Source organism: Psittacula echo, assembly GCF_963264785.1.
Source record: "Psittacula echo genome assembly, chromosome: 10".
In the NCBI taxonomy this organism is placed as follows: Eukaryota; Metazoa; Chordata; class Aves; order Psittaciformes; family Psittacidae; genus Psittacula; species Psittacula echo.
Genome location: NC_137741.1, coordinates 1,215,561 through 1,229,952, shown reverse-complemented (window position 1 = coordinate 1,229,952; position 14,392 = coordinate 1,215,561). Strand labels below are relative to the sequence as shown.

General features: G+C 47.2%; 1 protein-coding gene across 1 annotated transcript in view; it reads left to right on the top strand.

Annotated features, from left to right (window-relative positions):
• MYO9A (myosin IXA) overlaps window positions 1-14,392 on the top strand; it is a gene marked incomplete at both ends in the record, with an annotated part of 156,205 nt that overhangs the window by 122,878 nt on the left and 18,935 nt on the right. The window contains 8 exons of the mRNA XM_080626175.1: window positions 4,137-4,217; window positions 5,125-5,235; window positions 6,238-6,360; window positions 6,862-7,011; window positions 7,230-7,540; window positions 8,735-10,381; window positions 11,969-12,050; window positions 12,558-12,770. Of these exons, the coding sequence (XP_080482301.1) occupies window positions 4,137-4,217; window positions 5,125-5,235; window positions 6,238-6,360; window positions 6,862-7,011; window positions 7,230-7,540; window positions 8,735-10,381; window positions 11,969-12,050; window positions 12,558-12,770 (2,718 nt within the window). The remainder of the gene's footprint in view (window positions 1-4,136; window positions 4,218-5,124; window positions 5,236-6,237; window positions 6,361-6,861; window positions 7,012-7,229; window positions 7,541-8,734; window positions 10,382-11,968; window positions 12,051-12,557; window positions 12,771-14,392) is intronic.

Sequence of the window (14,392 nt, the reverse complement as noted above, 5' to 3'; positions counted from 1 at the left end):
TCCTGCCCCATCCCTGGCAGTGTTCAAGGCCAGGTTGGACAGGGCTTGGAGCAAGCTGCTCTAGTGGAAGGTGTCCCTGTCTGTGGCAGGGGGCTGGAGCTGGAGGAGCTTTAAAGGTCCCTTCCAACCCAAACCAGGCTGGGATTCCATGATCCTCACCACCATTTAGGACATAAATTCAGCTGTTTACATGACTTGGGTAAGCTGGGAGACACCATGCAGGTATCTGAATGGTGTAAATGGAGAAAATCAAGAGCCATGGTGGGTATGGGGGAGGATGATGTGGTGGAGCAAGATGGGACGTGAGGATGAGCTGCAGAGCATGCAGATGTATGCCTGACCTCTGGTACCTCACTTTCTAAGCCATCGCATCGTGGCTGTTTCTCTGCCAAATCCAGAAACTGCAAAATCCCAAAATGACATGTTTACAGTCTTTTGACTTGCATTCAGCATCTGAAATTCACTCTGGTTTCAAGCCAGATGGAATGGGAATTTTAGTAGGGGTGGAAAGGTCACAATATTGCTGCATTTTCTCCAGGCAGGCAGTGGAATTGAAAGTAGGGATCGATACAGCATGTGCTCTGTTGTCGGCGTGATGCACCAGCCATCCCCAGGATTAGCTGGAGCAAAAATAGTCCTCCAGTAGGTGCATCAGGTCTTGGAAACTGCTGCAAGACACACGCGCAAGCAGGTGGTGATGTTAGAAAGCAGCTTCTCAGTTAAAAATTGGTTTCTAAGCAAGTCTGGCTTGGTTCTGACTTGTCATTTTGGTGGTTTGGGGTTGGTTTTGGAGATAACGGGTTGTTTTGAGAAATTTTCTATGCATAGATCTGGGTAAGATTAATTCAATATACATGCATATGTACATGTCCCAATCTAGATATATAACTGCAGAATGCACATCTGTATACATACATGTATATGTATGTAAAGCTTAGTCTAGTCTAGTGGCATGCTGGTTAAAGTGCACTTCTGCAGAGTTTAATTCATACAGTACCATGGGGGGGTTGAAACAGGGATGTCATGGTGTGAAATGCCTTCCTGAACGGTCTTCATCCTCCAAAGGAAACTGAAAAGCCTCAGGGCGTGTGAGTGAGATTTTGATGTGTGCTTTTACAGCACTTACAAATAAAAGACCACTAAAGGCCGTGAAGGTTCCCCCCCTGCCCCTATGCAGCAAAGCAGATCATTCTAATACCCTTTTCGTCACACTTTGTGCTGTTCCTCAGCGATGATTTGACAATGGAGGAGCTGTGCCTACAACACATCCTTCTTTCAGTGAAATGGATAAAGCCAAGTTGAAGTCAGAGGCAGCTCTGATAAGATTGCCTGCTTCTCCTCTAAGACAAACGCAGGGCACTCCAGCCCTGACTTCATTTAACACTTGAGGGAAGCATTTCCTTGCGCGAGCAGCCTGGTGCAAGCCGAGATTGATTTTCTTCATCAAGAGCAGGCTAATAAAATTGCAGCACATGGAATTGGGTCACAGGCAGGAAATACAAATGTTTCCTGTCACAGGGTTGGAGGAGGGGGTTTGCTATCAGCAAATGCTGCCTTGTGACTAATGCCTCAACACTGGGCTTGCAGCTGCTCTGTCTCCTATTGATATTAACTATTACTTACAGTAGTCTTTAGGTGAAATAGGTGTTTTAGAGGGTGCTGTAAGAGCAGCGATGGCTTTCACAGCTGAAAATTAGACGTAAACTGCAGCACGGTGATTTATATCTTCTCCTTTTATCCTGCATGCAGGTGGTATCCTAAGGGAAAGGATGCTGCCCTGTCTAGCACAGGATGATGCTGAAACTGTGCATTTAATATTGAGTGCAGGGGGTGGAAGAGCACGTGGCTGGACAGTTTTGCAGGCAGAGGGACAAAGGAGCAGGGTCCAGGGTTAATCCAGGGACCTGGCATGTCCTTTTTGGATTCCCGATGACCAGAGCATGCACCAGATGGCAGAGGGTGCCTGAACCATCTGCCGTGTGTGGAATGTCACTGGCTGCTGATGACATGGAAATCCCCCCTCCTACAGGCAGGCAGTCACAGGATGATCCAATTTCCACTATTTCCAGTGTCTGGAGCACTTTGCAGCAGGGGCTGCATCCCATGTGTGTGTCTCCCTTCCTTCCCTTCAACCCAGTGCGGGGCATGGTGGGATGCTGCAGCATCACTGATTCAGATCTATTAATAGGTGCTTTTTTCTTTCTTTTTCTGTAAAAAAAAGTGATTTTGGAGAAAAGCAGGAGCATGCCAGTGGAGGTCTGCCATGTTGTGGTGTTCCCACTGCTCCCTGCAATGGGAATGACAGAGAGAGTTGGACTTGTTCAGCCTGGAGAAGAGAAGGCTCCTGAAGGGGAGACCTTAGAGCAGCTCCAGTGCCTAAAGGGGCTGCAGGAAACCTGGAGAGGGGCTTGGGACAAGGGCCTGTAGGGACAGGCCAAGGGGAATGGCTTTAACCTGCCCGAGGGGAGACTGAGCTGAGCTCTTAGGCAGAAGCTCTTCCCTGTGAGGGTGCTGAGGCGCTGGCCCAGGGTGCCCAGAGAAGCTGTGGCTGCCCCATCCCTGGCAGTGTTCAAGGCCAGGTTGGACACAGGGGCTTGGAGCAAGCTGCTCTAGTGGAAGGTGTCCCTGCCCGTGGCAGGGGTTGGAGCTGGGTGAGTTTAAGGCCCCTTCCAACCCAAACCAGGCTGGGATTCTATGACATTTGCACACAGTTAGTATATGGATAACGCAGCTGTATTGCACATGCATGGGATCTATCCCTTACTCTTTCCCAGATCCTGGATGTAGATACATTTTTCTACACATGAAAGGCTTCCCGTAAAGATGTCTTTAAATGATCAGAAGGAAAAAAGGCTTCCTGCAAGCAGATCTGTAGGCAAAATGCTTCTTTCTAGTATCACGTGTAATCAAAAATAACTCTACTTATAATAAATGTGCAGCAGAACATCTGCTACACAACTGAGTTTTAAATGCTCTTAATATCAGGAGGAATCAAGTCTGGAGTGTATTCCTGATGCCATGTCAGTAATGTGCTCACAATTAGAGATATTCAAAATATTGGTAGGGCACAGTGAACCCAATGCAGCTGAGGAGCCCAGCCAGCTCAGTTTTGGTACGTTTTTATTGAAAGAGTTTCTGCTTTGTTGCGTAAGAGTCAAAGATCTGCAAGGCAGAGGAATAGCTCGGTGTGATGTCCTGCTGGAGCAGCTGAGCATAGCAGTGATGCTGATATAAATATATTATTATGGGCTACGCTTTTAATAATGATGTGGGAAAAAGGAGAAATATAAAATGAGAACCTGGAAACCTCACAGTTCTCAGTGATCACAACACTTCAGCAGAGGAGTATGGCCAGGAATAGCCACGAGGATGATCAGGGACTGGAGCACCTCCCGTATGAAGACAGGCTGAGAATATTGGGGCTGTTGAGCCTGGAGAAGAGAAGCTGCGTGGAGACCTCAGAGCAGCTTCCAGTGTCTGAAGGGGGCTACAAGGATGCTGGAGAGGGACTCTTCATCAGGGACTGCAGTGATAGGACAAGGGGTGATGGGTTCAAACTGAAACAGGGGAAGTTCAGGTTAGATCTAAGGCAGAAGTTCTTTATTGTGAGGGTGCTGAGGCACTGGAATGGGTTGTCTGGAGAAGCTGTGGCTGCCCCATCCCTGGCAGTGTTCAAGGCCAGGCTCGAGTTCAAGCAAGCTGCTCTAGTGGAAGTTGTGTGGAGTCTGCATGGCAGGGGGTTGAAACTGGATGATCTTAAGGTCCTTTCCAACTCAAACCATTCTATGATTCTATGATAATATACCAGCATTGAAGCTATTCTCCTCTAAAACCAACTTTGTTCAGGGTTCACAGGCTTTGAAAATCATTACATAGCTGATGTGAAAAGGTCAACCAGGGGATCTGAAAACACAACTCAGCGTTGTATTTCTCTAGCTAATTTGCTGGGTGCAAAGACAAACCCAGCCAAATTGCTAGGGCTGAAACACTCATCTTGGGAAACAACTTCCCATCTGCCTGCTTTACTCTTCATTTATTCCAGTATGGTTTTGTTTTCTGGTTTAAGCACTTGGATTTTCATTATTCATCATGGTCTCTTCTTCATTTCCCAACTGAAGATGTCTTCTGTGTTGCAGGCCTCGCTCAACAAGCTGATGGAGACCCTTGGCCAAGCAGAACCTTATTTTGTCAAGTGCATTCGATCCAACGCTGAAAAGGTAAATCCCATCGCAGGAGACCAGTGCTGCTAAAAATCATCTTGGAAATGTGGTGTAATTTTTTCAGGGGGTTAAAAAGAAAAGGAGGCCAAAACTGAGCTGGATTTAGAAGGTAATTGTGTATAATCAGGGGAAAGGATGGATGTTATCACTGGAGCGTTGCCCTTGATGAACTGCACTGCCTCTTCTTATAATTGTAGAAGCGCACATATGAAAAACATAGGGGTTGAGTTTTATATTGAATTTAATAAATGAATTTGACTGCTTTGAAGCTCCTGCCCCCTGTAATAGAAATTGTCAGGGCTGTGAATTCACTTGTTCTGTTACTGAGCCTTAAAGCTTCTTTAAAGTAAAGTTTCTGTAGGTAAAAGCAGATACTTTTAGAATAAGCTAATTATTCAAAACTAATTTTCATAACATTATGCAAACTAACTCAGTGATGCATCACATTTCTTGAACTGGATTTCGGGCATGTTTCATGGGCTGAGGACTCTCAGTTCAAGATAAACATTGCAGTAGTGATACTCTCTTATGGTTTACTCCTTTGGAGTTTTGTTCACGCATTTAAAGATGAAGCTTTAGGCCTAGGAGATTCAGTTGCTCATAATCTTTAGCTGTGCCCTAGGGGGCTCTTATTCAGTTTAAGGGCTCCAAAAATCTTCTTTATAGCTCTGTATATCTGTTTGAAAGTCTCCATCTGATGGCTGCTTGGACAGAAACAGGATTTAACCATGGTGGGATTAGCACGGTTCTGAGGACCTGCATTCCCTCCCTCCCCTCGCATCATTGCAATGTGTGTGTCTTGCAGATGTGGTACATCTGCTGAATCCCTTTACCCATCTATACACTTAAAAACTTCAGTTAAAGGGAATATTTACTCATCATTGACCTGGTTTTCCCCTTCCAGCTGCCCCTGAGGTTCAGCGACAGCCTGGTGCTGAGGCAGCTGCGGTACACAGGGATGCTGGAGACCGTTCGCATTCGCCAGTCAGGATATGGCTGCAAATACTCCTTCCAGGTTGAGTAAAACGTTTCCCTCTTTCCCCATCTTTAGCGCCGTTATCAGAGTTGTCTGAATGCTGGTAGCTCATCTGTTTTCCAAAGTAATGAACTTACAGCTGATGCAAGGCAGTGAATGTAATGAGCTGATATCAGACATGGAGCAGTCCTCTGCTGCACTGCTGATTCCTAGTAAGCTGGTCCTAGACCTCAGTGGACTGCAGGCACCTCTGCAGATAACAACATCATGGTTTTGAACAAAAGCGGGTGTTTTGTAATGTGGCCTTCTTTTTTGCAAAGAAAAAGGGATCCAATTTATGTGTGCTCTTCTGTGTGTGTTTTGGATTCACCTGGGAATGGTGTTTGGCCTGTCATGTCAGTGCTGGCTGCATCCCAGCAGGCGGGTGATTGGCATCCTCCAAATGGCCGGAGTTATCCAGCTTTTCCTGTGTTCTTCTTTTCCCTGTGTTTGCAGGTTTTGCACATATGTCAGTCCTTTCATGGGTTCCTCATGCCGATTTGTTCCCTGCTGGCAGCTGCTTAGGGCCAGATGTCGTGTCCTGCACAGCAGCTCTTTAGAAAAGGAAAACTGCTGTTGTTTTTTGCTGTGAGAGTAGATCCCACCTTTACTTGGGAGAATCTCTCCTCTCGTACCTCCTCCACTCTTTGAGTCCTCACAGCAGTAATTGATGGAGCATCTCAGACATGCTTTGCAGATACTGATAACCCCCTTCCATAGCAGCTCTTGCTGAGGATTTGGAGCCCTTTTGCTCGAGATGAACCTCTCCTCCCACACTGAAAGACCTTTGAACATTGCTGCATCCCTGCTCTGATGTGTTTTCTGTCAAACCACAAATGGTGGATGAAACTTGGTGTTCCCCAGTCTGTAAAATGCTGCCTGTCCCTCTGCTCATGCAATAGATCCTGTTTCATGTGACCAGTGGAGCAAATCCATTATTTATGGAAGGAAGGGACACAATAGGACCCATCTAACCGAATCTTGGGGTTTTTTTCTTCTTAGGATTTTGTGAACCATTTCCATGTCCTTCTGCCTCAAGGAATCAACCCATCTAAGCACAATATCCATGATTTCTTCCAGAAAATAAAACTGGATCCGGACAATTATCAAGTTGGAAGAACAATGGTAAATGTTTATCCTCAACTCAGACTTATGTTTAAGATACAGATATAACATTTGCCTGCATTTCTGTAATTATAAATTAACATCTTTATATATGTTTTTAATCGATGAAACTATTTGCTAGAAGCCAATGGCTTAAATGAAGCTTGGAATATTATTAACACAAAACTAGTAAGGAACATCATTGTTTTGTGTTAACCAAGTTCCAAGTCTGGTTGTAATGAGGTAGCCTTCAAAAACCTATGTCTGTGTGCAGACACAGCTCAATACAATAGCTGTCAGTTTGTCTCCCCTGAAGGGAAAGCAGAGGCTCTGTCATTCAGCCCTTGGACAGTCCCCAGATGCAGATGAAACTGCAGAAGCCTGTTAGAGGTGGCTTGACTAAAACCAGCTGCTGAACTTTCTTCTGGGTATCCAGGGCACCAGACCCCAGGAGGTTTAAATCCTCTCTGTTGTGGCCTCGGAAGCTCTCATGCTTGTGTTTCCTTTGGGGGGTTTGGCCAGGTTTTCGTGAAGGAGCGCGAGCGGCAGCTTCTGCAGGACCTGCTGCATCAGGAGGTGCTGCGCCGGATCACGCTGCTGCAGCGCTGGTTCCGCAGCATGCTCTGCAGGAGGCAGTTCCTGAGCTTAAGGCAAGCTGCAGTCATCATACAGGTATGTGATGGTAATTACAATCCACGCATCCTACAGATATAGCTGGTGGGTAAAATCAGGTCCCCTCTCTAAGGAAGGAGCTTACTATCAGGATTTGACTCCTAATGCCATAATAAGTTGGGAATGGGGGAGACAGAGCTGGAAAGGTTGGGTAAAGGCAGGTGCTCTCCCACCTGCACACAACACCCGTTACAAGGAACTGCCTGCTGTGTTTGCAGAGGTTTTGGCGCAGTTACCAGAGCCGAAAGCAAGGGGAACCATCCGCAGACCCTCTTGTCCTCGGCAAAGCCGCTGTTGTTCTCCAGGCCCACTGGCGTGGCTTCATGCAGAGGCGCAGGTTCCTGCAGATGCAGTTTGCAGCCCACCTCATCCAGAGCTGCTGGCGGGAGCACACCAAGAGGCGGCACGACGCGGCCACCAGCATCCAGGCAGCCTGGCGAGGGCACCACGCAAAGCAGCTGTACGCAGCCTGCAGAAGCAAAGTCATCTGCTTGCAGGCAGCCTGCAGAGGATATTTAGCACGACAAAGGTAACATCACTGGTTAAAATGAGAACATTTTCTCGTGATGCTCACTGGGGAGGGAGGTGGTTGATCTGAAATCAAGCACTGCTTGGACTTCAAGAGGAGGGTGACCCTTTGTAAGATCCCTGACCCTGGCCTGACCTGGCCTGATCCCTCCTTTGCCCGTGCTTTATAGAATCACAGAGTCATAGAATGGTTTGGGTTGGAAAGGACCTTAAGATCATCCAGTTTCAACCCTCTGCCACCTCACACTAGGCCATGTCACCCAAGGCTCTGTCTTGAACACTGCCAGGGATGGGGCAGCCACAGCTTCTCTGGGCACCCTGGGCCAGCGCCTCAGCACCCTCACAGGGAAGCACTTCTTCTTTATATCTGGCCTAAATATCCCCTGTTTCAGTTTGAACCCATCACCCCTTGTCCTGTCACTGCAGTCCCTGATGAAGTGTCCTGTTCTAACAAAGGAGTTTATTTAGCTGCACATCCTACTCTTAGAATAAGCAGAGCCTATTTCAGGTTGGAGCACGTAGGCAGTGGAAAGCCGAGGCCATAAATACTCCCAAGTTGGTTTTTCTTTCCCTTGGCAGCAGCACCACTTTAAGTAGCCTATTTTTAACTCAGATTGCCTCACCGATCTGGTTGCTGCGCTGGCTCACGGGGATAAGAGATACTGGAGCCAGCTGCTGCAAAGGGGAGAGCATTTCCAGCCATGCCTTGGCTTGCTGGCCACAGGGCAGGTCTTGGTTTGTTCTCCGGAGACACTGCCTGCAAGGTGTGGAGCACCTTGACATAGGGTGGAAGATTTGGGTGCTGGGTGCAAGTGCCTGCTAGCTGTACCAGAGGCAGCCCAGGCAGGATGGTGAAGATGGAGAAGCCAAGGGGATGCAACAGTTTGAGCTTTTCTGCCTCTGTCAGCTCATAAACGAGCTAGACCAGGGATGGAGGCTGGAGTTGCTGCTGTCAGCACGAGAGGAGCTTTCAGGTGTGTTGGGGCAGTCCTTGAGTAGGAGAGGTGGCATAAGAGGAGAAGGTTGAAAACTGAACTTGCACGCGCATTGACTTGCACCAGATGTGCAAGGAGAGTTGCTTGCGATCCTGATGGTGGTGAGGTGATGAGATGCCACTGTCACAGTGCCTTGAAGGGACATGAGTGGACACAGTTCAGTGCATCCAAAATTATGCTGGTTTTGTGCTTTCTTGCAGGTTTAGAGCTTTGAAAGAGCAGCGATTAAAAGAGATGCAGCTGGAGAATGGCCTGTCTGTTAGAGAAGAGGATGGGCTAGAGGCAGATGATGCTTTGGAAATTAGGGGCTCTGACCCATCTAAGTGGGAGGATGGCTCATTTGAAGAGCGAGTGAGAGCTATAGAGGAACATAAATCGCTGATGGAAAATAATCGGGTGAATCACACGGACCCACTGGATACTTCTGGGAATTTATTGTACAAAAGGCATGAGAGAGCCAGTAGCCAGAGTGGGATGGACACAGAGGAGGAGGTCATCGTGAGAGAGAGACCCAAGTCGCTGGAGGACCTCAACCAGAAAAAAGTGGTTCGCGCAAAAAGAGAAAGCCGGAGGATGCGTGAACTGGAACAGGCAAAATTCAGCTTGGAGCTGCTCAAGGTCCGCTCCACCGGTGGGCTGTCACCTTCCGAAGAGCGGCGGTGGTCCACCGAGCTGGTGTCTGAAGCACTTCATTCCCCTCAGGGAACCCCAGAGAGTGAAAGCTCTCAAGGGAGCTTTGAGATGTTAAGCTGTGAAGATACCCCAAGTAATAAACTTGCTTCCTTAGTTTTAGATGAGCAGGATGTGCAATCATTGTCCACTGACTCTTTGCCTAGCAGTCCCCAGGCTCACGTGCAGAAGTCTTTCTGTGGGGCAGATGTGAACAGCAATTTACCCAGTGGCAGGAGGATACCTGCAGACTTGGAGCTACCTGATAACCTCACCGTGAAGGAGCACGTCATCTGTGACCCCCAGAATGTTATAAACAAGGCGCATCCAAGAGAAACCTTCCTTTCCAGCAACCTACCTACTTTCTATGTTCCACCACAAGACAATGTGAAGGTGAAGCTGATGGAGAATAACCTGAAGAACAAAGCAGTGGAAAAAGAGGAGAAGACAGTTGCATTTTCTGAGGTCAGGAAGGACTCTGAGCCAGAGCAGAGCAGAGCTTTGGGAAGGGATGAGGAGAAGTCCTCTACCAAGAGAGAGGAGTGTGGGACAGCGACTGCCACACAGGCCCGTTCTCCAGACTCTGTCATCAAGAGACTGGAAAAACTCAACGTGGAGAAAGAGGAAAGGCAAAAGCAGCTTCAGCTGCAAAATGAGAGAGAGATGATGGAGCAGATCCGTCAGCAGAAGGAAATTCTGGAGAGACAACGCAAAGCCTTTGAGCAGCAAGGGAGAATGGAGGCATTGCAGAGGGCAGAGCAGAACAGGATGAAGGACTCCTCCCTCAAACCAACCAAAAAACCGGAGAGCCGGCCTCAGTCAGTCCTTATCCTGCACCCCCAGAGCAAGGGGGAGCATGGCCCCACAACTGGTGTGGCTCCAACCTCATCAGTGGACATCAAAGGTCTCACAGTTGGGACCAGGGGAAGCTCTCCAGCTCACAGTGCTCCCAGAGACAGACCTGTCAGCATGTTCATGGAGCGAAAAGAAGGTCAATTGGGATCAGCGCTGGAAGCCCGATGCCATTCCAGACCGGCTCTGGATCCCAGGGACCATCCAGGCAGCCACTTCTCGAGGACGGAGCGTATCCGGCAGCCCCGAATGCCCAACCAGGCCACTGAGGAGGCGAGGGCAAGCGCTATGTTCTTCACCCCAAAAGACAATCCTTTTGGCCTCCAGTGAGTAGAAGATGGTGTGCTTTCTCTGTAGTCTTTCTCCATAGGCTTTTTGTTCTGCTAGAGGCTATTTTATACAAATAGTCCAAATAGAGTGTACAAAACCCCCAGTGAAAATGGGTTTCTACATCTTCTAGCAATGAGACAAAAAGGAAAAAGAGCTGTCCTGTATATGATGAGTGTAATGTAAGCCAGGGGAGATAATCATGGACTTTAGCAGGTGAGGAGTGGTAACAGCAAGAGGGTTGACACTGCTTTCATTTCTCCTAGATGAACAGTGATAGGAGTTTATTTCTGAAGGTAAAAGAGAAAGAGAAGAATTCTTAGGATTTTTAAGTGGTCAGAGTAGAAATGACCGGACAAGGCACAATATTTCTGGATTTTTCTTGTTTCCTATATGATTAACACAGCCAACAAAGCCATTGGACAGTCCCACCATGGCAGAGTCAAAACCAACAAACCTCCAGAGAGAGTTCGGGGTATGAATTTTTCATGTGTATAATTACACATGTAATGGGCTTAACGATTGTTCAGCTCCATCAGATTGCTCACATGGTGGACTGCTCCAGCACAGGGGCCAGAGACCACAGCAAAATCCTGGGACAGTGTTTGCTCCCACTCTGTCATGTGGCTTAAGCTGCCTTGTGTAATTTTGGAGAGTTTCTGGCCATATAGCTCAAAAAGGACATAAACCCTCCCCAGAAGCTTGATGCACCTTTCCCAAGGAAATTAAGCTCCCAGTCAGTGTTTGCTGTTGGTAACTCAGGGTACCTCCAGGTGAAGAAGTCTCGTGGTTTATGTGCTGTTGTGATGGGAGGAGATTCCCATTTATTTTGTGCAGCTTCTTTAATTAAGTCTAGACACACAGAATCATGGAATAGTTTGGGCTGGAAGGGACATTCAGAGCTCATCTAGTCCAACCCCCCTGCAATGAGCAGGGACATCTTCAACTAGAGCAGGTTGCTCAAAGCCCTATCCAACCTGGCTTATCATTATATCTATCGTACGCGTCTATCATTTTATTCAGATGTGATAGTAGAAAGAGTGAGCTGAGCAAAAAGCACCTTAAGTGGGTGTATTTTTTAATGCTATGAAGATGCAAAGTGAGGATGCTGTCCTTCTGAACCAGTTCAAATGGAAATCTGCAGGAGGTCCTGGAGAACTGTTTTGGAAGTGGGTGTTTGAGAATAGTTCCCCCCCCCCCCCCCAGAAAAATCCATTTATTTTCCTGGTTAATGCACAGAACAAGCAATAGGGTTAGAAAAAATATATATAGATTTTAAAAACTCCTGTAATTTACTCTTTATTCGACAACAGAACAATCACATTTGAGAATCCAGACATGAAAAGGTACTCTCCATAACCACCATGATGGGTAGAGTTTGCAGGCAGAACTTCATGTCTTCTCAATCCTTTGGTATTTATTCAAATCTTGAAGAATTCAAAGTGATTCCAAAACCTGATGACTTCAAACTTGCAATATGGTCTTGGTTGCTTGGGCTGTGCACTTGTACACTCATGTGAGCTGGGCTGGGATGGTGGGAAGGTTTGTCGGAGAAGATGAAACATCTCTGTTGTGTTGTGTTTCAGCAGAGAAGCAAATCATCAATGCCTTTCCAAGGGTGAACTAGCCAGGAAGCCGTTTAAGATGCCAGGGTCTGGCAAAGGAGAGGTAAGTTGTAGCTTGTTTGTTTTCTCTTTTAATTGAAGAAAGGGGGAGAAAAAACCTTATTCTGCCAGTTTTCCCTCAAAAGCTTTGAAGAGGTGGACTATAAAGCACAAGGGCTGCTAGACGTAGGGGAGGGCTATATCATGATATAGCAACCTTCACACCTTCTCTGAAAAACACAAAGCCCTCATGACATTAGTTCATAGCAGCTCTAGATGAAAAGGATCTCACGGTCCTGATGGCAAACACTGTCCGACACAGTCTTGTCTTGGTTTGGTTTAACATACGTTTGAGTAACATCCGTGATTGTCCGTTTTCACCGTGCTGTCTTGGTTCTTGTTTTCCCTAGTCCTTTTTTGCGCTAGATATGATAATATTGTATCCCCTCCGTGGGCCGCAGTGTCACTTAGAGATGTGCTAGGGCTACACTAGGATGCCAACCATCACTAGAATCTCCTTTTTATTTTAAAACCCTCTTTTTGTTGTTTTTTTTATCCTTTGGTCAAGCAGGTTCCCAGACCGACCCATAAAAAGAAAGCCCGCATGGCGCGGACGCGCTCCGATTTCTTGACTAGAGGTACTTTTGCTGATGGGGAGGGGGATACGGAGGAAGATGATTGCGGTGGCAATTTTGAGTTCCTTCTCTCCTCTGAGCAACCTCCTCAAGCCGAGGCGGTGCCTGCCGCCCGCCTGGGCCAGGCCTGTTACAGTGACTCCGAAATGGTAATTTTTATCAACGTGGTGTGGGAAATGGAACAAGAGAGCGAGTGGAGCTTTGGGAGCCTTTCTTTGCTAATCTTAACTGACCCCTCCACTGCTTCTTTTCCCACTCCCAAGGATGCTGTAGATGGGTAAACCTGGCAAACACAGCTGACAAGGATGTGACACAGGGAAATCATTTGTATTTCTTGGTCATGGGGGTGTTTTCTGGCTTTATTCGGTATCAGCTATGATTCCACACCTCTTCTGGAGCATTGCATTGAAAAGATCCAATCAAATATTGTCCAAAAAGCAACAGACAACAAAGAAAACTACATGAATCTTGCACCTTCTGTTACTTTAGATTTTGTATCTTTAGCCACAGTATCCTGTGACTATTCAGTCCTCAATTCTTGGAGTAATGCTGGCAGATGACATCTTAGGAAAGGCAACTCCATGTAAACTGGGCAATAAAAATGCGGTGGGAATGAAGCAGTGAGGTTTTTAAAACCAGACCTGCCTTCCTGGCTTTTTCGAGCTCAGTAACTGGTGTCCCTTGGCAGGTCCATGCTACGTGAGCCTGCACTGCAGAGCATTTGCATCTCAGGCTTAATCTCCTGCCCAGATAAGCTGCTTTTGGAAAATCACAAACTGACAGGTTTCAGGAGTGAAGAGGCCAACAGCTTCCAACCCACTCCTGCTTTTTTCCTGAGGTGCTTGAGATGTTCCCATGGAAGTGTGGATAAACACCAGGAGTTGTCTCCTGCCCTAAGAGCCCAGATGAAGCGTTGAGTAGAGCTGCCTTGCTCCTCCACTCCAGCTACAGGGCAGGATGTGGAGCTGAGTATGAAACCAAAGAAAAGCAGGACAACTGAAGTCACTGATGTATTTTGTGCTACAGCATTACTGTGTGTCTGGCAAACATCTTGTGTGATCCTGAAATCCGCTTTTCCAAGAAAGGCAGATAGCCAAAGGGGGCTTTTTGTGACTTTCCTGTTAGCAGCTTTTATTATAAAGGGCCATTTTTTTCCCAGGATAATTTTGTCACTGGAAGAGGGCAGATATTCCCAAATTCCATGAATTTTTAAAGTTGCTTTTGACAAATTTCTAGGGATTTTGAGCCAGGAATACTCGAAACCTGACTGAACAACACAGCTCTGTGAACTGAGATTGCTTGGCTGCATCTTTGCACTTCTCCCTGCTTGTAGATCAGGAAAGGGAGAATTTGATGTAGTGAAAAGCCTGGCCAAAGCCCTGGGCAAGAGGCTGCATTGTACCTGGAATGCTGTGCTGCATTCCTGGAGGCTGCCCTCTTACAAAGCTTTAGGGCTTTTTTAGCGGTAGAAACCTTTCCTGCTGGGACGTGAAAGGTGCTGGGCTGGTGCTTGGCAAGCTCCATCCTTGGGGGGGACATGGCTCATTGGAAATGCTCCTTGGGACTTTGCTCACCTGGTTTAACAGCTCCCATCGCATGCTAGTAGTAGTAGTAGCTGTCTCTCATCTCTCCTATATCCCTCTTCTTCCCTGCTCTCCATCACTAGCTCTAACTGGTGGTCAGCACTTGTGTAGTTGAGTTCTGCTTTCTAGCAAATACTACCCATGAAGTCATGTGCTCAGCGATACCCTATGTCTGTACGTCCTGACAA